Source organism: Chenopodium quinoa, unplaced genomic scaffold (genome assembly GCF_001683475.1).
Source record: "Chenopodium quinoa cultivar QQ74 unplaced genomic scaffold, ASM168347v1, whole genome shotgun sequence".
Lineage (NCBI taxonomy): Eukaryota > Viridiplantae > Streptophyta > Magnoliopsida > Caryophyllales > Amaranthaceae > Chenopodium > Chenopodium quinoa.
The window spans coordinates 3,019,154-3,044,885 of NW_018744497.1; the positions used below are offsets into that span (position 1 = coordinate 3,019,154).

The 25,732-nt window shown below is 40.8% G+C and overlaps 1 protein-coding gene across 1 annotated transcript; it reads left to right on the forward strand.

Moving 5' to 3' along the window:
- Positions 1-22,813: 22,813 nt before the first annotated feature.
- LOC110697736 lies at positions 22,814-23,266 on the forward strand. The gene has a single exon (XM_021875113.1). It carries the CDS (start codon positions 22,814-22,816, stop codon positions 23,264-23,266), a length of 453 nt encoding a protein of 150 aa, XP_021730805.1.
- Positions 23,267-25,732: the final 2,466 nt, after the last annotated feature.

The window sequence follows — 25,732 nt, forward strand, 5'->3', positions numbered from 1 at the left end:
ACCCCGTTTCTCATGACATACGGCACTGAAGCCGTCTTGCCAATTGAACTTTATGACCCAACACTCCGAGTCATGCTCTATGACGAAGAGGCTAATTGGGAGGCCATTCGTCTAGCGTTGGATTCTCTCCAGGAGCGCAGGGGTAACACCGCTTTGCGTCATGAGATATACCGTTTGAGAATGACGAGGGCCTACAACAAAAGAGTACACAAGCGGCCCCTCAAAGTGGGGGACTTTGTGTTACGAAAAATGGAGGCAACCGGTAGGGCAAATGAACAAGGAAAGCTAACCCCCACTTAGGAAGGCCCCTACCGGATTTTTGAAGAAGTAAGAGGTGGCACCTACCGCCTGTAAACACCAGACGGCAGGCAGTTAGCCAGAACTTGGAATGTAGACAACTTGAAAAAGTACTACCTCTAGGGAGATTGTATATACTTTTTGTAAAGAGTAAATGAATGAGAATAGTACTTTATTTCAATCTCTTTTTGTGTTTTAAAGTCCCAAGGTGAACAACACATCTGGTTATTTTCTAAAACCTACTTGTACAATGCACAACCGGGCATCCATTTGCCTAATCTAAAAACGAAAAGCTAAGTACCTAACTTAGCCGTTTAAAGGCACAGTGCCAACATATTTAAATCGCCTGCTCTACCCATGAGCAGGCATCCGGCAACGCCCTTCCAGGTGAATTTGTCGAAGAGAACATCTCCCTTCCGGGTGGTACATTGTTCTAAGCGTCAAAAACTTGGACAGTCTTAACAACCTTGGTTAAGTTTATGGCCGTATGATTGACCTATTGCAAACAAGATAAAATCGGTTATTGCCCCAAGGCAATACAATCGATAAATTAAATCCTGTTCGGCAGCTGGCTGTTGCCCAAAAGCACCCCAGCCAGCTACCGTACCCATTAGTTGACTTCAAAACATCGACTTCCAAGTAATATCGACAAATCTCAACTGGCTATTACCCCAAGGCAACCCAGCCGGGAAGATCACATTTCAAGTCGCAACCGCTCTTTGCTCCAAGGCAATACAAGCAATAAGGCAGACTTCTTCCGACAACCGGCGCTTGCCCAAAGGCACCCCAGCTGGTCCTGACTTCCCGTACAAACGGTCACTACACCAGTTCAGGCGGCAATTGGTGTCCTAGCATGCGTCTGACCCTAATCCGCCTGAACTCAGCCGAGCAAACCGGTTATATATTGATCCGGATAATTATGGACGACTACTTGCTTAGTGTTGGCACTAAACAACCACCCGTCCAGGGGTAGACATAGCCAACACATCCGGCAATATTAACAACATGCAAAATAGCAGAAATTCAATAAGTTGCAAAAATGAAGGAAATTGAACATTGAACAAATATTGCAAAGAAAACCGACTCAGTCGGCATATGTATATATAAATAACATGAAATTTGTTCAAGTGTTAACCGGACCCTTTGTCCGGTGAAAGATACATTGAAATACACGGCTCGCAAGCGAGAGAGAAAAAAGTAGAAGACATAAAGCTTAAGGTTGAGGCCCAGCCGGATCCTTGGAGGCGGTTTCTGGAGCAGGGGGGACTATCTCTTGATTCTCATCCTAGTTCTCTCCCCCTCTGAGTTGATCTCCGCCTGCATGGCGTCGATCTCCTTTTTAACCCACTCCTTATAAGGCTCTGGAGCCGGCTGGTTTCCTGCGCATCAATGGCAAGATCTGCGTATTTGTAGGCAATTTCCCACACGGCGTACTCTGTATCCGGGTGCACCAAGGACCAAGCCAATTGCATTCGGTTGGCGCAGTCTTGCTCATTCTCTTCAATGAGCCGGCTCTGTTCAGCCTCCAGCGTAGATTTGAAGTTCTGACTAGCCTTGGCCGCCTCCTCCTACTGACGGATGTTGTCAGCCAGGAGTGTCGTATTCTCCTTTCTGGACAAGTCCAGAAGTTTGGAAGAATCCGTCACCTTCTTCAACTCCGCTTCAGCATTCTCTTTTGCCGCCTGGAGGTTGAAAATCTTGGTGTGGGCTTCATTGAGAGATTTTTAAGAGCCTTGATGGAATCCGCCTGTTGCATGATTATGCTTTTAGTTTTTAATTCATGCATAATCATGGAATATTGGGCAACGATGTGCCTCAGACGCATCCCGTTTAGCCTGTCTTACCTCCTCGCATTTGCGGGTGTAGGCTTTCTTGAGCCCCTCCACGCGCAGCATTGACTGCAAAAGGCCAAGCGGTGTTAGAAGGGGTCAGACGGCATAATAACTTCAACAAATTGGAAGAGCATATACCTGAGATCGCCTCCTTCTCCTATCTGGGTACGGCCTTCAGCATAGCCCGGGCGTACTGTTGTACATCCGGCCAACGAGGGGAGTGATCTGCACCAGTAAAAAGATGGTGAGAAGGCAACATACTTCCCTCCTATCGACTGCCGGCTGCCAGAAGAGTCTTCTGGCTAGAGCTGGGAGTGCGACTTGACCCGCATAGGCTTGCCAAGCAAAGAAGGGTTGAAGGGGTCAATAGTACCTCGGGATGCTGGCAGAGGGTCGCGACTGCCCTCAGCCAGTATAGAGGCGCCAGATTCCCTAGGCGGCGCAGTCTCCTTCTCGGGGACATCAGGCTGCCTGGCTGTTGGATCAAACCCCAGGCCGAGGTTTTTGACAGATTTACCCCCAACCGTTAGACAGTTGGGTACTGTCGAGGAGGAAGTCTTCCTCGCCTTATTTTGGATTGGCGGCTCCTCAGCAGGCCGAGGCCTTATTAATTTTGCGATGGAGCGGGGCACCTTGCTCCCATCCTGAAACAACGCAGAAAAAGGTCAGGCGGCAAAGAAGTCAAACGCAAATCGAAGGAAAAAGAAGGGAAAAGTAAGATACCTTATTCTTTGCCGCTTGGGCATCAAGTTATTTCTCCGCATTAGCCTTGCGGATCTCAGCGGCTGACTTAGCAGGCGTCTTGTCAGCAAGCAACATAGTTAGGCCACACACTACACAAAAGAACCCATCCGGTTAAAAGAATAATAAAAAAATGAATCATTACAAACAAAATAGGGTCAATCGCTAATGTGACTTACGTTTATCAAACTGAGTGTTAAGCTTACAGACGGACAAAAACGCCTCATCACGAAGAAATTCGTGCTTTGACACCCAATTTCTGGGTACGCTTATTATCTCCCCATTGGAGAGAGTAGTTGTGGTCTGTTCAAAGAATTTGGACTCTATTATTCGCTCGTAGTCCTCATCCGGGATAAGAGGCTTTTTGCATTTATGGCCTAGGAGGTCCGGCTTCCGGTTGTATGTCCTATACTCTCGGTTTTCCTCCTTGGTGGGAGTAGAGACCAAGTAGAACTTGTTCTTCCAGTCCGACCACTTAGACGGTTTGTCTAGGGTCATCAGGTACTGGGGATAGGTAGTCAATGTGTACCAGGCTCTCCAACTGCCTGGGCTTCTACTCAAATAATGCATGTGAGCAAAGGCCTCCCAGTTGGGGTTGAGGTCCTGCATCTCGCAGGCGACTATGTACCCCAAGATGTTAACCTAAGAATTAGGGGTTAACTTCCAGATGCCCAGGCCATACCCTCGAAGGATGGTTTTTGATTGTATTATGAAGAGGGAAGCGGAGGCCAGCCAGAAGCGCCGCTTCATAGCAGCCGAAGTACCCATCCGCATTGGGCTTCTCGTCCTCCCAAACGATAGTGCCCATCTCAGGCGGCACAATCATTCTCCAATCCTCTCCAAGAGGACAGATCTTTACAAAGTTTGCTAAATTGATGGCTATGTTGGCCCTATCCGTAGCTGAGACGGCAATAAGAAAGGGGTCGCCTTTATTGTTCCAAGTAGGCCTTTCTTTCGCCTCACTATCAACATCCGGTGTCAAGAGGTTGCTACTACTGCCGCTTTGTTCTGAGCCGAATGAGGAGGCGGCCTCGCCATCGCTTGCATTCCCTACTGGGTTTTCTAGCTCGACCCTAGAGGGAGAGGCGGTATCTTTACCGCCTCCCTTATCCATTCCCAAAATCCCATCACTGGGAGTGCTTGGGGTGCCATGCGGTGACCCCCTTGTAATCTCTGCCTGATTAGGGTCAGGCGGCAACTCCCCAGAGTTATCTCCTCTGTACTCTGGATCGAAGGTAGTCTTTTTAGTACGAGCCATTGCGTTCTGCACAGAGACAGAGACGGTCAGTTTTGGTGATGAACAAGGAGACTCCCCGTACCTAGAGGCGGCACCCCCTGTCCTAGACTCGGCCGTACCAGGAGACCGGCTGACCTCTAAATTGTGGTGTACTATGTGTGTGATGGGTGAGGTCATTATTCTAAAATATATACAACCAGAAGATTTAAAAAAAAAAGAACCTTTAAAAGGCAAGAAACCGAGACTTTACCTTGAAATTGAAGAAGAGTTTGGAGAAAGAAGACGAAAGTTTGATGGCCAAAGATACCCCAGACGGTATCACTTTGAGCAAACTGCAAATTGGTAAAGGAAGAAAAGTTAATCACCAATGTTGCCCAAAGATACCACAGGCGGGAAAAGCTGGTTGTGGTAGATTAGAAGAGCAAGTAGTCTGGAGATTTTATTAAAGGTTGTCCAAAGACAGCCCAGACGGTATAAACCGGTTGAGGCCCATCAACATAGCTTGCAAAAAGAATTGAATGGAACTATGGCAGGCGGCAGAAGGACGGTTGTGTATTTGTTAAAGCAATAAATCCAAAGGCTGTTCGCAAATACCCCAGACGGTATACGGCCGGTTGGGGTGCCAGCAAAGCAGCTTAGAAGGGAACTACTAGCTCATACCCCATATGGTATGAGACCGACTGAGGGAACAACAAACCAATTCAAAAGAAAGTTTTATTGAAGATACCCCCCGCAAGCAACAGGCGCACCAGGAGTATCTGGCAACCTATCGCAAGCAACAGGCACACCAAGGCACCAGGCAGCCCTTCGCAGCATAAGTGCTGGCTTACGTGCTTGCCTTCGCATGGTAGCACCAAGCAGCACACCATGCGTGTGCGAGGGCCTGGGCGCCAGCACGTTGCTAGGCCACGCACAGCAGCCCAGCATTGCTACGCACCAAGGCTGCTAGGGGATGCGTGGGTGTGCGTGTGGTGCGAGGCTGGTGCGTGCTATGCGTGACTAGTGCGCATGGTGCGTGGCTAGTGCATATGCTCAGATGCTGATGCGCATTTTGCGAGGCAAGGGGGCCAGAATGCGTGGCTCGCTAGCAGCACGCATGATGGCTATGCTAGCAATGGTGCGAGAGGTGCAGCGAGGGTGGTGTGCGAGAGGTGCTGCGAGAGATGCGAGGGCCAGCACCAGCGCCAGAACGCACCAGAGCCTAGCACTGCCATGCACCAGCACCAAGCATCGCCCAGCACTAAGCATGCACTGCCTGGCTGGGATGCGAAGGCAGTTGGGCAGGCTGGTGCTAGCTGGCACTTCTAGCTGGCGTGCTAGCTGGCAGCAGCCCAACAGCCCTTTGCTTAGGGCAGTTTTGTGAGGGGTGGGGACCAAGGCTTGGGCAAAGCCTTGGGGATCAAGGCATGGTCCCCCCCACCTCTCCATGGTCCTTACCTAACCTTCTCTCTCCCCTTGACACTTGTTGCATTGTGATTGAATTTAGTTATTGATTTATTTTAGAAATAAATTAAATACCAAAGGCATGGTATTGGGAGTTAAAAACAACCTTGAGTGGAATTAAAAAGGAAACTCTTGTAATTAGAGTAAACCTTTGATTCGTAAAACTCATAGTTTTGTTTTGTCCGGGTCTTGACTAACCTTCAAGACTTAGGACGCTCGGGTCGGGTCGAGGGTACGATCCGTCGGAGATCTCGTAGTTTCGGGATGTTGAAGTAAGAGCACTTCGGGAGCGAAGCACGCAACAAAGGTATAATTCTTGTTCTTAGTCTTGTTCGATTAAGTTTATTATGTTTGTTAATTGCTTTAATTAAGGGGCGGGTCTTGGGGGGTTTCCTTCCGCGTAGTGTCGGGTCACTACGAAACCCTACAAAAATATACAATCGAAACTTAGAAAAGCAAAAATAACCACCCCGAAAAGATGCCTTTGTTCTTCCCAAATGGTTCGGTCGCGATCTCGGGAGATAAAAGTCAAGTTCTAGATAAAGTAAGCTATAGTCAAGGATCCATGTGCTTCTCATGAAAAATTGGTAGAAGGCTTGAAGAAATGAAACCTCACATGGTTGTAGCAAAAACTCATATTAGCTTCAAATCCACTATAGGAAGCAACACCTTCTTACCACAAACAAGTAGACTAGGATTTCAAGGTCCCAAAAGTTCTAAACATACTACCTTAGCATACTCTATCCTAGAGTCAACCAAGCATACTCTCAAACTGTGCACACCGTTACCATTTAAGAAGAAAAGCTTTCAACAATATAAGTCCAAAAGTATTATGTCCAAAGCAAAAACAAAACAAAACACAATGCAAATTTGCCTTGATAGAAACAAAATCTTTTTGGAGTTTTTCAAAATAAAAGAACATGAAAATGCATATGCAAATGTGCATGGCATATATGAATCAACATCCCACCAATCATGATAGAATAACCTCCTCCAAGCTTGAATGAGATAATACACTCAAATCATAAATCATAGAATCCATGGGAGGGGAAAAGAAAGAAATCAAACCAACAATTCCAACATATGTCCAACAAGTCACCAAATCATTAGAGAAAGAGCAAGGAAGGATATTACCAGATATTAGGTGGGTATATATACCCGCAAATGACCCAATTCAACCTTAAGAGGAGTCAAACTTCCTTAATTCTTGATCCAAACCAATGCACTAAAGTATATCAAGTCATGTACCTAGCAAAAGGCACACAAGCATTTCCATGAGAGAAAATCTATTCTAAAAAGAAAAGAAAATGAAAGCAATAAAACAAGGGTTACTTTCCGAGAAAGGCTTGCTTAAGGTCCAAGCGTTCTAGTAAATAATATTACAACGAGCGCAAGAGCTTGTCAAATGCACTACTACACATTTCGTAAGAATGTAAATATGCACATAACAAAATGAGGGCATGCGACAAGCTTAGTGCACACCTATGAGGTTGAGAAGAGTTATGCCAAGAAGAGGAAAGAGAAAAGGGAAAAACAAGATTTTAAGAAAAAAGAAGAGAAATAAAAGAAAAAGAAGAAGGCATTCTCTTCTCGACAACATATGTTTGGTTGGAAGTCCCACCATTATCCTCAAAAGTCATCAAATGAGGCAATTGGGGGACTAAAGGCTCTTCAAGAGGAGGGGATATGAGAAAAGAAGGTAATGCCATGGGATAGGAGGGAACAAGATCAAGCTTTCTTTAAAATGAGATGTAAGGTGAAGGAATAGGAATTAGTTGCTTACTTACACCACTATTCATTAAAACACAAGCTCTCTCTTCCAATGAACTCGCATCCAAAGGGCTCTCCTCCAACTCATCATCATTAAAATCAAGCTCATTCTCAATCACATCCTCCTCATAAACTTCACACCCTAAATGAGCTCTCAAAAGCCTTAAATCATCATCAAGGTTCAAAGAAAGCTCATCAAAGGATTGAGGGTCAAACTTGGGAGGTAGCTCAAGATAAACATGAGAAGTACAATCTCCCTCTAGAAAGGCCTCATCATTCTCAATGGTGGAAAATGTAGAAGAGAAAGGATCATTAAAGGTGAAAGAGGAAGGCAATGGTTAAATATTTGAGATAGGAGTTGGAGACTTAACCTCACCAAACACTTCACTCTCATCTTCATAATCATCAAAAGTAAGCACTATCTCCTCAACCTTCTCATATTGAACCTCATCTACATCAAAATCATCTAAGCTTAACGCCTCACCCTCAAAGCAACCATGGCTATCACTCAAAGGAGATGAGGTAGAAAAAGATATGTTTTCAAAATTAAAGGATGGAGAAATGAAATCATAATCAAGGGAGGTGCGTAGGAGAATTAACTCACCAATTGTTTTTTCAGCACTCAAAACCTCTTGGTCCTCATCACCCTCAAACATCCAATCTCCCATGGAAACTATTTCATCCTCCTCATCATCACTCTCTTTCCTCACATCTTCTCCATGCTTAAAAAATTGCAATGACCCATCCTTCATAACTTGAATTACTGATGGAGGGATAATTAGGTCGTTGGACTACCTACCCTCAACCAAACAATATTTATAAGCCTACACCTACACTAAACAAGTTTAGTGGTAAGTAGAGGGTCGAACCACATAGACGGCATAAACATTATCAACACTACCACCAACTAAGCTAGGTTGAAGAGATAGGATGAGTGAACTAACATAAAAAAAAAACTAACAAATCAAGGATTAAAATCTAAGAAATAAAGACACTAGGGAATGGGGTTCACTCAACCATGGAAATCAAGAAAATTGGGAGTAACAAAGATTTTAGAAAGTAAGGACTACATGTAAGACCAACTTCAAGCAATAGGAAAACAACTCATATTACTAAACTTAGCAACAAGAGATACATAGTCAAATTGCAATAGGTAATGAAACATTCAACTCACATTTCCATGTCAAACCAAACATTTCGTGCCATCAAGTTCAATAATCAAGGTTAGCTACTCCTATCATGAAGAACTAACAAGCAATCCCATATAATCAATTTAATTACAACCAATCACTAAGACATCCCCCAAAATCACTTAAATAACCACTAGGTTGAGTTTCACCCAACCCCTAACTAAAAGAACTACTCACTAAGCATGGTTAAAACTAGCTAATCAAATAATCTAAAATCAAACCAACAATCAAGAACAATGAAGAGCGACAAAGAAGAGCAATTAATCTAATCAACTACACTAATCATTCAAGAAATTAAGAAAAACAAGAATTAAAGAAAGCAATAAATTGAGATAGAGTTAGGAATTCTCATTGAATTGTTAAGAGGAATCAAAACACCATTGTCACCATTAGAATCTTCAATCTCCCAAAAACCCATTAAAGCTCCTCACTTTCTCTCTCTAAACTACCCCTAATCTCATTACAAAGGATAAAAACGAGAATTAAAACTATAACTAAGGTTAATCTAAGCTAATTAAGGTTTGAAGATGATAGAGAAGTTAGGGTCCTCCCCCTCAAAGAGGAGAAAAAACACTCCTTTATAAAGAAGCCAAAGGGTATTTATAGAATGCCCAAATAGAAAAGACGGAGAAAATGAGGAAAAAAGACCCGGATACAGGTCTGCACGGATGTGCCAAAGTTGGCACGGACGTGCAAACTGAGCAGAACCTTCAAAAGCGAAAACAGAGTCCTGCACAGACATGCCACATTTGGCACGGTCGTGCACATTCTTCACGGTCGTGCAACATCTAGCACGGCCGTGCAGAATTTCTTGTTAGAAGCAGCTTCGTTTCAGAAGACCATAACTTCTTTGTTACTCGTCAGAATAAGAAATGTGACCAGTCGTTGGAAAGCTCTTGAGACGAACTTGAATCTCCAATTTGAATCTTTTTAAAAAGTTGAGTATATCAAAAGTTATGGTCATTTGAAATTGACCCTTGCACAAAATTCCTTCCAAAACTCTTCTAAATTCACTCCGAGGCACTCTACCTTGCTTCTTTCCTCATTCTTCTTTCAACATGGCCATAAGCTTCATCTCTTCCTCTTCTTGCTTCCAAATTCAGCGCCAATCATCAAATGCCTTAAAGTGTTGTCGTTGTGCCTGAAAGTGCAACAAAACCAACAACATCCCCATGAAGCGTGTGATACACAAAAATGCATGAAAATGGAGTAAAAGAGGTACAAACAAGCGAGAAATGTAGGAAAATACCGCAAAAAGAGGATCTAAATAGTGGCACAAATGCCACTTATCAATTACCACTTCTTCAACATTAAGAGAAGCCAACATTTTTAGTTTCTCTTCAACTTTATCTAATGGGTCAATGGAGCAAAATTCAAATTAGGAAAGAGGTTCAAAATGCAAACTCTCTTTGGAAACATCCATCTCTTCTCCCTATTTCTCACTCATAGGCTCTCTAACATCCTCCTCACACACTTTGGAGCTCTAAAAACAATCATCGTCATCATCTTCCAAATCTACAAAAGTTGTAGAAACTTCATTTACATTCAACATTGATGACAATTGACTATTCATCTCCTCATTTCTCTTACAAATGTACTCATTCCTCTATTCTATCTTTTTCATCATTTCCATTTGGCTTCTCATAGTCTCCAAACATCTCATCTCATATGGCTCCTAATTAGAATTTATATCCAATTCTTTCAATGAATTACCAATTTGATTATAAAGATACTTGAAGCTAGGCTCTAAATATTGAAAAGATGAAGAACATTGAGGGTCATCATAGGGAGAGGAATCATATACAAGCATGTAAGGATCAACATTAGAGATATGAGTGGCATCATCAAAATGGGGAATGGGGGCACAAGTAGGCATGCAAGATTTATCGAACGTGGAACATGGAGCATCACAATTATCAATAGAAACATTTGAATAACCATGACCATGATCATAAATATCTTTAGAAAACCATACATAAAATTCCCAAGCATTATCGATTGACAATGCTCGAAATCTACCATTAAATATGCTTTCAATAATGTCTCTAGTTTGCTCATTCAAATCATGATAACAAATCTCACAAGCCTCCTAAAGATCACAACCATGGTAACTAATGAAGTTCTCTAATCTATTAAAGTACACCCAAAATGGCTCATTCTCAAATTGAGGAAACGAGGTTCTTGCCATTTTTTTTCTACAAAAAAAACAAAAATCAAATAAAAGAAAAGTATATACAAAGACCTAGACTTAAGAAATCAAAAACACTCAAACATAGACACTGTTCCCCGGCAACGGCGCCATTTTGACGTAGGGAAAACTAGGTCGTTGACTAATCCTCCCTAAGGTCAAACAAAATTTATAATCACTTAACAAACCTAAATACAAGTATAGAGGTAAGTCAAGGGTCAAACCACTAGGAATAGTTATGTTCAAGTGTTTCCAATGTGCGGCTAAGCTAGGTCGAAGTCGAAGGTAAGGAAAGACTATACAACTACCAAAATAAACAAGAATCATACAAATGAAACACTAGGGAATGGGGATCAACATGTAATCATGACAATTGCAACAACTTGGGAAGGTTAAGCCAATCAATGGTTGTGAAGACTAATGATAACAGCTGTCAATTGAAATTAAAGATCTATCACCTAATCATTAAGCTAGGTTTCCTCTATGAATAATTTACTAGGAGAATCACAATCCAAACCAATCAACAATTGCAAATCCTAAATCAAGTGGTCATATCATTAGGATGTACAATGCAATCTAGCATAGTTCTCAACGCCTAATCAAACTACACATATGCAAGCTTACATTAACCATTTTAATCTCAACAATTAATCAACATAATTCACAAATCCATCACAAGCAATCACTCATACAAGTTTCACCCCAAACCCTAGCAAAACAACTACTCAAGAATCATCATCTAATAAACAAGCAAGTAATGAAATCAAGAATCAACAAAATATGAAGAAAAACTACACTAATCAAGATTCAATCATTAAAACCCAATCAAACAAACATGAAATTAAACAAAGCAATAAAATGAGTAGAGTTAGAAATGCTCATTGATAATTAAGAAGATCTTCAATACAATATTCACCCTTGCATCATCAATCTCTCAAATCACCATCGAAATCTCTAACTTTCTCTCTCTAAATCTACTCCTAAAACTAACCCTAAAACTAGAGGGATAAACTCTCAACTAAGCTAAATTATAAGGAAAATAATGTCTAAAAAAATCTTCTTACAAAAATCGGTTAAAATAGGTATTTATAAAAGGCGAAAAATCGAAGTCGAGAAAATCCGGAAACCAGGGTGACGGGCCCGCGCACAGGCTGCGCGCCCACACTGAGCAAAGTGGCACGCCCGCGCAGGTGGCCTACGCACCCGCGCGGCTGTGATGCGCGCCCGCGCTCTTTCGGGTTTCTACGAGTCTTCGTAGCTTCGTGCGCTTGCAAAAGCGTCCTCGTGTGCGAACACAATATCTTCAAGATAGTCACCAAGTATGGCAGATTCAAATGGATTTGACAGTGGGTTCAACACCATGATCTAATGAAACTACGGCTTGAGAGCGCAAGAGCTAGATCTTGGAGCATGCCACTTTCTTACTTCTTGAGCTTTCCCAATGTTATAAGCTTACTCCAAAAGCATCTTCCAACTTGGTAGCCACTAATATCAAGACCCAAACCTCGTAAAATACCTAAAACCACGAAAAGAGAACAAATAAAGAAGAAAACACTAGAAAATCCATAAAAGTGGACAAAAGCATAAAATAAGAAAGAATAAGAAAACTAAAGAGAAAATGAAAAAAACCAAGCATTTATTTAGAAGAAAGTTATAAAAAGAAAGTAAAAACAACCTAAAAACTCATCAAATGACAGTGTGCCCTTTGCTAGGTATATAACTTGATATACTTTGGTGCATTATTTTGGATCAAGATAAAGGAAGTTTGACTCCTCTTTCCTAGCATATGGCGTATGAGGCATAACTTTGGAGGAAATTGGCTTTGATAGGTTTAATTAGGTCATTTGCGGATATTAACACCCACCTATATCCGGTAATATCTTTCCTTGCCCTTTCTCTAATGCTTGGTGACTTGTTGGACATGTGTTGGTTTGTTGGATTGATTTCTTTCTTTTCCCATCTCAATGGATTATTTGATTTATGTTTGAGCATGTTGTCTCATTCAAGCTTGGGGGAGGGTATTCTATCATGCTTAGTGGGATTTTGATTCATATATGTCATGTACATTTGTATATGCATTTCCATGTTCTTTATTTTGAAATACGCCAAAAAGATTTTTATTTCTTTCAAGGAAAATTTGCATTGTGTTATGTTTTGTTCTTGCTTTGGACATAATACTTTTGGACTTGTATTCTTGAATGATTTTCTTCCTAAGTGGTAGTGGTATGCATGGTTTGAGAATATACTCGGTTGATTCTAGGATAGAGTATGCTAAGGTAGTGTGTTAAGAGTATTAGGACCTTGAAGCCCTATTATACTTGTTTGTGGTAAGATGGTGTTGCTTCCTATAGTGGATTTGAATCCAATAGTGAGTTTTTGCTATAACCATGTGAGGTTTTATTCTTCTAGCCTTCTACCTACTTTATATAAGAGGCACATGGATCCTTGGCTATCGCTTACTTTATCTAGAACTTGACTTTTATCTCCCAAGATCGCGGTTGAACCATTTGGGAAGGACTAAGGCATCTTTTTGAGGTGGTTATTTTTCCTTTTTTAGGTTTAGTTTTATAATTTTTGGTTTTCTGTTTACATTTTCCTTTCTTGCTAGCCATTTGAGCCTTTAACCATCTTTTCTAGCCACATTACTGGACTTCTTACCATTTATTTCATTCTTCTCTCATTTGGTTTTTGTGGAGCTAATGGTGATGAGTTTATTTAGTGATTTTAAGTGCAATAGTTTGAGATATGAGCTCATTTTGTATAGCAAGTATGTATTGTGTATACGTTTGTGAATCAAAGAAAATGCAATGTTGAAAAAGTCGTCCATAGTCAAAAGAGGCAAATTCAAAGCAATAAAGTTAAAAAAAACAAAAGCAAAGCAAAAGAAAATGCTTTAACAAAAGTAAAAAGAAAAAAAAAAAAATGAAAAGCACAAAATTTTTTGAAGTAGTCATTATCTCCCTAGTTTAGAGCATTGAGGACAATGCTCCATTTAAGATTGGGGGAAGCGTGTCTACACTTTTTGTATATATGTTTGTGATTTTGTTTTGAATAAGCTTGGGGGTGTTGGTGTTGGTGTTGTTCTTTGGTGATAACTTGATTATGGTATTGAGGATTGATCACCCTTTGCTTCACAAATCAAGTATACCACTAAATTTCAAATTTTAGCCTACCTTTACCCTCTTTTCCCATACTTTACAACCCTTATAAAGACCTTTTGACCTTTGTGGTTGAGTCACAAGTCGATGGAGGGAGATGTGATTCAAGCTTATGGAGCGGTTTGCATAGTCAAGATGTCGAGTAGCCCTAAAATCTCTTATTTCCCGGTGCCATAGAGGAACCATTGAGATGCTCACTAGAGGTGGATTTGAAACTAGTAGGGAGAACAAGGTAAGATTGTTTGGGATGAAGGTGAATTGTGTCTATAGTTCTCTATGCTTAGCATTTCTTATGTTTCAATCAACCTTGGACATCCTTGAGTGTGCATTCCTCCATTGTTTAGAAAGACTTGTATTCATTCATGCTTGTTCATTTGCAAAAGTCCATTCATGAGCATTCGTTTTCTTTCTTTCTCTTTTTGATTCTTTTTTTCATGCTTTGCCTTATTTGATTTGTTTATGAGAGTTGTGGGTTAACCTCTTGGGAAACCCTCACGAGACCTCACTCGTCCTCATAGGTAACTTAGGGGTTTTGAGGGGTTGTTGTAGCTAAAAACAACCGTGATTCCTACGTTAGTGAGTCTTAGTGTATATTCTCATCTCCCCCCTTCTTTCTTGTTTGAATAAATTCATCATTTTCCCTTAGGTTTGATTTTGTTTTGCTCAAGGACGAGCAAAAGTTTATTTTGGGGGAATTTAATGAGTGCCATTTATCAGGTAGATATCTTCTTTACTTTATGCTCGTTTTTAGCCTTTTTTGTTGTGTTTTCATGAAATAATGCTTGCTTTGCGTGCTTATGTGTGAGTTTAGAGAAATGCGTGCTTTTAATGGTTTTCTTATCATTTTACGCATATCTAGGTTATTCTCTCGCTTTTTGTTTTGTTTGACTTGTTTTGTAGGTGTGGCGTGATATTCTAAGGCTCAAATGTCGAGGAAGGAGCCCAACAGGAGCTTTGAAAGTCAACAAAATCAAGTCCGGGATGTTATAGAGCAAGAAAACCAAGTTAGCCTGAGCTACTCCTCGCACACCCCTTACTCAAGAGCCCTCGGAGCAGCCAGCACATGGCCAACCAAAACCTCGCACCAAGCAGCTGAGCAGGAGCAGAGTAGTCGTAACAAGATGGCATAGCACTTGCTGCCGTGGTGCGGCGGGATTTACCGTGGCGCAGCGGGTTCTGTCGTGGCACGGTGGTCTTTTCCATGACGCGGTGGTTCCTGCCGTGTCACGTTGTGTTATGTCGTGTCGTAGCAAAGTTCTGCCGCGGGCGTGCAACAAAGAAGCAGCAAAAATCTAGATTTAAGGCAGAATATAGCCGCTCCTGCGCCGACCCTGCTGCAAACCCAGTTTTTCGCGGGCGCGGATCTGTGGGTTTTGACTTATCATTATTCAATTTTTCTCCTCTTTTTGGGAAGCTATGATAGGGGGTTAAGCCTCCCATTTTAAGAACCTTTTTCATGATTTTATTTGGCTAGCTTAGGTTAAGAGTTTCTCTCTCTAGTTTAGGGTTAGTTTTAGGAGTAAAATTAGAGAGAGAAAGTGAGGGATTTAAATGGTGATTTGAGAGATTGAAGATTCAAGGTGACAATTGTATTGAAGATCTCCATAATCAATCAATGAGCATTTCTCACTCTCTCTCTCCTCTTTATTGCTTTGTTTAATTTCATGTTTGTTTGATTTGATTTTGATGATTGATTCTTGATTAATGCAGTTGTCCATCAATATTTGTTGACGCTTGATTTAATTTACTTGCTTCTTCGATTAGATGATGATTCTTGAGTAGTTGTTTGCTAGGGTTGGGTAAAACATGTATAATTGATGGATTGAGATTGATTTGGGAATTTGAGTAGTTCTTGTGTTGTAATTATATTGATTAATATAGGTTTGTATGTTGTTTAGTTTGATTGGAGTAGCTAACCATGATACGTAACTTGATTTCATGATTGAATTGATTGACATGACCACTTGATATCGTTTTGATAATTGGTTGAGAATTTGATTATGTTTCTTCTTATTGTTTAGCACTAGAGAAATCTATGTTAGAGAGTATGATGATGATTAATTGAATGCTTCTAATTGCTCCTACTATTTGTCTTTACATTGCTTGCATTGCTTTATTCCCTAATTAGCTTGATTATCATGAATGCATATTGATCCCCATTCCCTAATGTTTCTTTTGTTTGCTTCTTTGTTTTTGTAGTTGAATAGTGTTACCTTTTAACCTTTGACTTCGACCTAGCTTAGGCATTTATTGAAAGCGCTTGAAAATAATCGTTCCTAGTGGTTCGACCCTTGACTTACCTCTATACATGTATCTAGGTTTGTTCAGTGATTATAAATATTGTTTGGCTTTAGGGAGGATTAGTCAACTACCTACTTTTCCCTACGTCAGGTTTAAGTCCACAAGGCAAGTCATGTTTAAATGCTGGGGCCGGTGGCCCTATCATGAATCACACGGAAGGAGAGGTGGTGTACATAATTGAGGATGTGGTTAGGCATTACATGGATTGGCAAGATGGGGAAAGAGAATCTCTAAGCAAAGGAAGTGCGGTATAATCCATCGATCACCTTAATGCCATCAACAACCTCACCTCTCGAGTTTCAAACTTAGGGAAAGAGATGTCTTCTATCAAGGCCAAGTTAGAGAGTGCTTCTTTTCAAGCTCCTACTCCTCCCTCCCAATTTAAGGGGAGAGGTACTGTAGGCGTCATTTGAAGCGCGCCTACTTAAGCATGTTGTGAAAATGCTTGGAACTCATAGGAAGTGGGAATTGACATTATACGATTAGGGACAAGGAAAGTAGGGAGCCGCCAACAAGTTTTTAAGGAAATTGTAAACTGTTCACGGTTCATTAAAATGCAACCACGAAAAGGAACAACGATAGACAACAATGATTGACCCCTGAAGGTTACACCCCATTCATAATACATAAGATTACTAACTTTATATGGTTCGAAACTACGAAAGGAGGATTGGGGATGATGGTACGAAGTGAGTCATGGAGTCACATTCGCCCGTATTGGCCTCTACTCGATTCTTATTGTGAAAAGTAATTTCTGCGATCTCTAAGGCATACAAACAAATATTCAATTTACTCCAAACTAATATTACGCTAAATTGGTTGAATGTTAAAGCAACATATAATTCTAAAATATTAGTGATCACTTGATTAAGCAACAAGATTAAAAAGGATCCTAAACCAGTTGTCCAGATTATCTTATTAGTCGTTATATTTAATTACATATTTCCTTTTAAACATGCAATCTATGGTGATCAACAATAACAATAGAATAAACAATAATATTGGAAGCAATTTAACCATAAAAATAATGATTAGCATATGAAAAACATACACAAAAGCATTATAAATATAACAGGAACAAAAGGAACTTGATTTCTTACTTTGATTGCTTTTGCTTGCAACTATAAAACAATAAAACACATTAGTAACTTCAAGGAAAATAATAAACAACAATGGAAATTAAATTAAATTAAAGTAAAGTTGATTTGGTCCAAACCCTCAATCGGTTCTACCTTTCACGCCTTGGTTTAATTATGGAACTTTGGGTGTTGTAAGGACTCTAGGAGTGCTTAAGGGATGAATGGTGTAATTAGGAAAATATGTTTAAGGCTTAGAATATGAGAGAGAGAGAGATTAGAATGTGTGTTGGTGCCCCGAAATTGAGAAATTAGCCTCGTATGTATAGAGAGAATGTGAGGGGTGAGGTACGGAACCCTAGAAACAAAGTGCCGCGAAGATACAAACCCTAGAAATTGTCGTGTTACTGAAAATTGCCTTTTGGCGGCAAAATTTGCCGTTGTGCGGCAGAAACTGTCGTGGCGCGGTAATTTCTAGTTTTTACGTGTTTTTAAATCTATGATAACTTTTGATACATAAATATGAATAAGGCATATAATATATATTTAGAAAGATATTCAAGTCTACTTTCCAACCCAATATAAATCAGGTAAAAATATTTTGTGGATTTTAAAATATGGCCGTTTTAGTGCAAGGGTGTCGATTTTGGGTCGAGTTTTAGTGTTTTGTTCATATCTTCTTCATTTTACTTCGGAATTGGGCTTATGATATACCGTTGAAAAGATTATTTCAATTCCTATCCAACCTAATAATATTTGGATCAAAATTATAGGGCCAAAAAATCAGTTTAGCTCGGTTTTTTGACGTAGACATGAAAAGAGGGAAATAAGTTATGGCTTGGGGAAATGGGCTAAGAATTGGGTTGATTTATGAAATGTATTGGATTAAATATGGATTTGAGCACTCCAAAGATTAAACACTCAACCCGAGAAATAATGACGGTGAAAGGGTGTTCATCATCGGGTTTAGTTTTGGGGAGACATTTTTAGATGTCTATAGGTACATATTCTAACCCTACCCCTCCTTCCTCTTCTAATAACATGCCTAGTGGATGCTTGTTTTGTGATGTGTGTGGTTCATATGATCATGATACATCTAATTTCCCTCACTTTTTTTCAGATGTATGTGATGACTTTGATAGTAATGAGAATGAGCATGTGAACTATGTGTCGAATAACAATGGATTTCGGTTTGATAATAAAAAAGGTCAAGGTAATAGAAATTACCACAACCAAGATAATTTTGACAACTATTGTTGGGTTTCGTAGTGTCCGACACTACGCGGAATGAACCCAAAATCCGCACACAAATTAAAGTAACTAAACATGCATATTAATTAATTAACAATCACATAATTAATTAAAAAGGAGAGATAAAGAAGAAAAGACGATCATACCCTTGATGGATGCTTCTCTCTTTCTAAGAGCTCGTACTTGAAAGCATATAGCTTCGCAAATACGCAAGACTTCAACAGCTCTCACCCTCGAGACCTGACCTGAACGACCCCTACCCCGAAGCTTAGTCGGGGCTAGACCAAAAGTACTTAGAGTATTAGAACGAAAGTATTCTCGCTTGTGGAGATCCTTTCAAGGTCACAACTCAAGTGCCCTTTCCTAATGCCAAATGATCGTTATTTATAGGGAAAGAAGCCCTTGAATTCCAATCTCCCATCAATGTGGGAGAGTTGGTAAAAAGGCATTTATTCAATTTAATTTAATTCTAAAATCAAATTAAAATACAAATGAATCAACAAACAACAAGTGTCAAGTGCAGAGCAAGGGGTTAGGTGAGGACCACAAGGGAGGACAACCCTCCCCTTGCTCCCCAATAAAACTCACACAAACCGGCTTCTCCATACAGGCCCTATCGAAGCTCCCCACCTGGCTCCCAGCCTTGGGCACCAAGGTGCGCCATGCTGGCGACCTGGTGCTCAATTGAGCCTGCCAGCGAGGAGTTGTTCTTGCGCGTAGCCCAGCTCGCAAGCCACGCACGCATGCGGGCTGCTGCTGGGTGTTGTGATGCACTAGCACGGCCCAGCAAGCTGTGCTTTCTTGCGGGCTGCAGTGTGCGAGGCACTAGCATGCTAGCATGCCAGCGATGCTGGCCATGCCGCACCAGCCAACTAGCTAGCGTTGCTAGCTTACGATGCTCGCATGCATGCGCTGCTATTTTTAGCAAGCTCGCACACTCGCTGCGACCATGTGCGAGGCCCAGCGAGCTCTTGTGTGTTGTTGGCCTTGCGATGGTGCTGCTAGCTCGCCTAGCATATGCGGCCAGCAATCCTGGCCTTGCGATGCGCGCAAGGCATGCTCGGCCATGTTAGGCATGCTGAGGTTGCGGCTGAGCCTTGCTTTGTAGTGGCCTTGGCTAGCTATATTGCCCTTGGCCCTTGGATTGCTCGGGCATTCCGTGGCTTGGTGTATATTTGTAACTTGTTATTTGCTTGATTTCGCGTCTCGTGGATTCCTAAATTCGACTTGACTTATGATTCTCGGTTTCGATGCTCTAAGCTCGGAATCCGACGTCTATGTTTGTAACACTCTAATGACTCATTTAATCCTTCGTATTAATTCGTCGTTTCGGTTTGGTTACTCGATTGGGTGTGACCCGAAGGGTTTGGTTAAGATTATGAATTAATATTACTAATTGGAAACAGCCTCCAGTTAGGCATTCCGATCACTTGACCTCACTGAATAATTAGCTTTCTAATAATTCCAAACCCGCTATCGAAATAATACACTTGTTCGAAGGACACCATTCCTTTCATGTATGAACATGTTTTAGGCCTAATTAGTAATTGGACTAGGATTTAAGATAACTTACTTCATAATGCATTTCAGGTTATAACTTCTCAATTACAGGTTATAACTTACTTCATAATGCATTTCAGAGTCCATAAACACTTCCACTTTGATCGAGCATGAAGAACGAGTTTTTATAATATCATCGTACTTCCCGTCGGGATAGGAGGTTAAAAGTAGGTTTCTACAAGTGCTAAGATATCACTTAAAGTAGGAGATGAGGTTATTGAATTTGATTTGAATGAAAGCATGAAATATCCATGTTTATCCCTAGAAAATTACATGATGAATGATTCTGTAGATCATGTTGTGAGTTCTATGCATGAGCACTTGCTCACTTCTAACGATGGCCTTGAGAATGTCTTGTTGAATAAGGAAAAGATAGGTGTTCCAACTTCCAAGCAAGGAGATGGAATTGTATAAAGACATGCTAGATGGAAGCATAGAGGAAATTGATGAGCAAATTTGCATGGGAATTACAAGCCAAGATGCATTATAAGTGGCAACAACAAAGGAAGGTAAAGGTGTTCCAATTACAAGTGACAACAACAAGCCAAGATGCATCACATCTTAGGTATGAATTCCTAGGTCCTAACTTGAATTTTCCCCGTGATTGTTAGCTCCTCCTTGAGTGAGAGCCAAGCTCAAGAGTTATGTGGTGTGTTGAGAAAACACCAAGGCGCATTAGGCTATACCATTGATGACCTCAAGGGCATAAGCCCCGCCTTATGCATGCACCACATTACTCTTGAGGATGGTGCCTCACCGTGCATCAAAAGGCAACGAAAGCTACACCTTCAAATGGGGGAGGTAGTGAAGAAGGAAATTACGAAGCTCCTTGATGCGGGAATCATCTTCCCCATCTCGAGTTCAAGGTGGGTTTCGCTGCTGCATGTTGTGCCAAAGATGAGAGGTATGACCGTAGTAGAGAATGAGAGAGGTGAGCTCATTACTAGAACGGTCACAGGATGGCGGATGTGCATAGACTTTAGACGTCTAAACACATCCACCAAGAAGAACCACTTTCCCCTTCCCTCTATAGACCAAATGCTTGAGCGACTAACTAGGCATAAGTATTATTGCTTTCTTGACGGTTATTCCGGGTTCTTTCGAATTCCCATTCACCTGGATGACCTAGAGAAAGCAACTTTTACTTGCCCATATGGAACTTTTGCGTATACGAGGATGCCATTTTGGCTTTGCAATGCCCCCTCCACCTACGAACGATGCACGATGAGCATTTTTGGAGATATGTTGGAAGATGAGATGAAGGTCTTTATGGATGATTTCTCGATGGGTGGTACTTCCTTTGAGAATTGTCTTGCAAATCTTGGTAGATGCTTGGCTAGGTACGAAAAGGTGAACTTAGTCTTGAATTGGGAGAAGTTCCATTTCATGGTTGAGGAAAGAATAGTCCTTGACCGTAAGATCTCACATAGGGGTATTGAGGTGGACAAGGTAAAGATTGAAGTCATTGAAAAGCTACCACCTCCGGTTAATGTGAAGAGTGTGAGATCTTTCTTAGGGCATGCAGACTTTTATAGGAGGTTTATCAAGGATTTTTCTCTCATTGCAAAGCCCCTCAATGATCTTCTCCAAAAAGATGCCGAGTTCAATTTTAATGATAGGTGCTTAGAAGCTTTCAATAAGTTAAAGAGTGCTTTGATCTCTACCCCCATTGTCCAAGCACCAAGATTGGAGTTACCCTTTGAGCTCATGTGTGATGTAAGTGACTCAGCAATTGGAGGTGTTTTAGGTCAAAGGGTTAACAAGAAGCTTCATGTCATCTATTAAATGTCTAAGACTTTGAGTGGTGCCCAACAAAACTATACCACTACGGAAAAAGAGTTCTTGGCTATTGTGCATGCCTTTGAGAAGTTCTGAAATTACTTCATTGGTTCTAAAACCATAGTCTTCACGGATCATGCGACTCTCAAGTATCTTATGGCCAAGAAGGATTCAAAGCCAAGGCTTATTAGTTGGGTACTTGAGCTTCAAACTTTTTACATTGAGATAAGAGATAAGAAGGGTGCGGAAAATGTGGTAGCGGATCATGTTTCTAGGCTTGAAGACTTTCAAATCCATGATGATGGTTCACCTATTGGTGATAGGATGCTTGATAACTCTTTGTATGTTATAGTGGTGAAGGAACTCCCTTGGTTTACCGATTTGGTGAACTATCTTGCTTGTGGAGAGTTTCCACCTTTCTTTTCCAAGAATCGAAGAAAGAAGCTCAAGAGAGAGTCTAGGCACTATTTATGGGACGATAATATTTTATACAAGCTTGGAGTTGATGGTTTGTTACGACGTTGTCTCCTAAATAAGGAGGTTTCATGTGTCTTGAAGATGTGCCACACCGACCCTAGTGGTGGCCATATGGGAGTTTCAAAAACCGCCTCTAAGATTCTTCTATGTGGCTTGTGGTGGCCACATCTCTTTAAGGATACTTGGGGTTTTATAAAGACTTGTGATCGATGCCAACGAACCGAAAACATCTTAAAGAGGAATGAAATGCATCAACAACCTATTCTTGAGCTAGAGGTGTTTGATGTGTAGGGCATCGATTTCACGGGATCATTCCCTTCTTCTTATGGAAATCAATAAATACTTGTGGTGATCGATTATGTTTCAAAATGAGTTGAAGCCATTGCCTCCCCAACCAACGATCACAAGGTGGTATTGAAATTGTTCAAGAAGATCATATTTCCGAGGTTCGGAGTTCTTAGGGCGGTTACTAGTGATAATGGTTCGCATTTTGTGCACAAGGCTTTTAAAAAGATGTTAAGAAAACATGGGGTGCATCAAAGGTTCGGTCTTCCCTATCATCCAAAAAGTAGTGGACAAGTTGAAGTGTTTAATCGTCAAATCAAGTTAATCCTTGAGAAGACGGTTGCTAAGAATAGGAAAGATTGGTCGAAAAAGCTTGATGATGCTCTTTGGGCCTATAAAACGGCCTTCAAGACCCCTATTAGCACAACACCTTACCGCCTTATCTATGATAAATCTTGTCACCTCTCGGTAGAGCTTGAGCACCGTGCTCAATGGGCCATCAAGAAGATTAATTTTGATTTAGCTAGTGCGGGTGAACAACGATGGCTTGATCTTCATGATCTTGAGGAGCTTACGTTCGATGCTTATGATTGTGCTAGCATCTACAAGGCCCGTTCTAAGGAATTACATGACAAGCTCATCGAGAAGAAGGAGTTCAATGTTGGTGATAAGGTCCTCTAAAATTCTAAGATGAAATTGTTTCTCGGGAAACTCATGTCCAAAGGTCTGTTCTTGGTCCAAGGTGTTTTTCCTCATGGAGTGGTTGAAATATCACCTTTATATCCTCATCCTCATTCAAGGTCAATGGCCATAAACTTAAACGTTATTACGATGGTGTTTTTGTTGGCCTCGTTCATAAGATGGTTCTCTACAACCCACCTTAATAGGTGGAGACCGTTATGCTAATGACGTTAAAAGAGAGCTTCCCAGGAGGCAACCCAGATTCCTAACCTTTTCTTCATTTTTCTTTTATTTTCTTTTCTTTTAATTTTAGCATTTTTCCATGACTAATTGTTTCTTTTGATTTTTGTAGGTTGAATTTTGGAGACATAAGGCGTTGGTGACGATTGAAATTAGTTAGAAATAGCGAAAATTGGCTAAGTTACAAAACAGGGAGTTTAAGCAAGCTACTTGGGCATGATTCGAACTTGGCCAAGTTTTAAAATTTCGGATTTGCTTCTGTGTTGGGCAAACATTTTTGCTCGGCCGAATGGCCTTTCATGCCCGAGCAAGCAGCCGGTTACGCACAGCCTTGCACCCTCCTTGCGCACAGGCTGCTCGGGCAAGCATTTTTTTATCGGCCAAACAGCTCGCCTTGCCCGAGCAAACCTGACGCATGTATAAAGCACATGCATCAGCTTTCAGCTTATTTTCACGAACCTTTTATTGCTTTTCTGCCAATTTTCACACCTCTTTCTCTCTCTAACCTTCACTCCTTCACTCCAATTCTCATTTTAATTGTTTTCTCTTTCATATTTCTTTAATAAATCATCATTTTACATCATTTTAATCATCTTTAACAACAAATTTCACTCTATTTTTCATAAATTTGGGTTTTTTTTTTTATTTTGGTGAGATTCTCTTACAAATCTTGCATTTGGGGTTATCTATCTACTCTAGTTGCATTTTAAGGTTCTATTGCTTGATTAAGGTATGATTTCTTCACTCTCTTTGAATTTTTCATGATTTTACCTTACTACTTGTAACCCTAGTTTTTGCAATTATGAGTACACTTTATTTCTAAGTTCCTTTTGCTTGATTATAGATAAAATTGATGTTTGATGATGATTTTATGTGATTTTCATGCTTATTTTGGATTATTGCTTGATTTTCATGAATTCACCATTGTCATGTATACTTGTTCTTCATGGAGGATGTTGTTCATGACTATATTCACTAGCATGCTTGTTGTTGATCTATTTGGTATGATTTTTTTTATTAAGCATGCTATTTCACCATACTATGTTTGTTTATTTGCAAATTTCTTTCAAGTTTGGTCGCATTTGTGACTCTCTTTTGTCACGGTCATGGTGCCTATGTGCTTTAAGCTAGTCCACTTAGTAAGTGCTTGCTATTACTCTTTATTTTAGCTATTTTTACCAAGCCTACGTTGTTGTTTGACTTATAAATGGCACCACGTGGAAAGCGCCCTCGTCATGAAGCAAGATCCTCTAATTCTAGGCCGGTTGTGCCTCCACCCCCTATCATTAAAGGTACTACGGGCATTGAATTCACTACTACGTATAATGGGCTCTATATGAGAAGCTCTACGAAAGAAGTGTGCGCCCCACAAGATTCTATTGTGATGTGACAGCTAAATTCTTCATTGACACGGAGGTTAAGCATTTGGCTACCAATATAGGCTTGGACGGCTTCTTGTCCAAGCATGCCCTCATCTATAAGCAAATCACATATAAGTTCTTAGCCTCCTTTAGCATCTAAAATTTTCTTGAGGGAAAATGAACAATCGAGTACCTTTCCTTCCAAGTTAGCTTGGTTGTGGATGGCTACCAAACCAAAGGGTTTGGTCGGTCACATCAATTTTGTCGATGCTTTGGTTCAACGCTTGATTAAGACTAGGAATGAAACCCCTAGGGGTGGTGATATCCAATTGGGCGGCATGATTACTATGATTTTGTTTCATGTTGATAACGATAATATTTTTGCTTCCATGCTCGCAAATATGCCTCATGTTGAAGACTGCGGTGACAATGGCATTTGTGCCATGTACTTTCACATGAAGGCAATGATCAAGGCTAAGTTTCTTGAGAAAATCGTAAATTCTTCTCTCTCCATTTGGAAGGTTGCTTGAGATGTTGATCGGTGCCTTGTTCGTAATCAAGATAATGTTGTTGTTTACAATGAGCTTGAATACCCTTTTATAACCGAGCAACACAAAATTCCTTCCGCCCTCAAGAAAAGCTCTCATCGATCCGTTGCTCAAGATCCTCCTTCTTCTACTCGCCAACAACAATAACAACAACATCATGATATCCCTTCATCGCATGAGGGTGGTGAGCCTTCTTCTTCTACTCCATTTATACCTTTGTTGCATGATAATGTTCCATCTTCTTTTGATTTCACATCTCTACAATCCCAATTGGACTCGATTGCAAAGGGACAAGAAGTTACCTCTAGTAATCAAGC

What these genes read in the sequence shown, in the direction of transcription:
- LOC110697736 (XM_021875113.1), top strand. Translation starts at nt 22,814, where the DNA reads ATGTTAAGAAAACATGGGGTGCATCAAAGGTTCGGTCTTCCCTATCAT.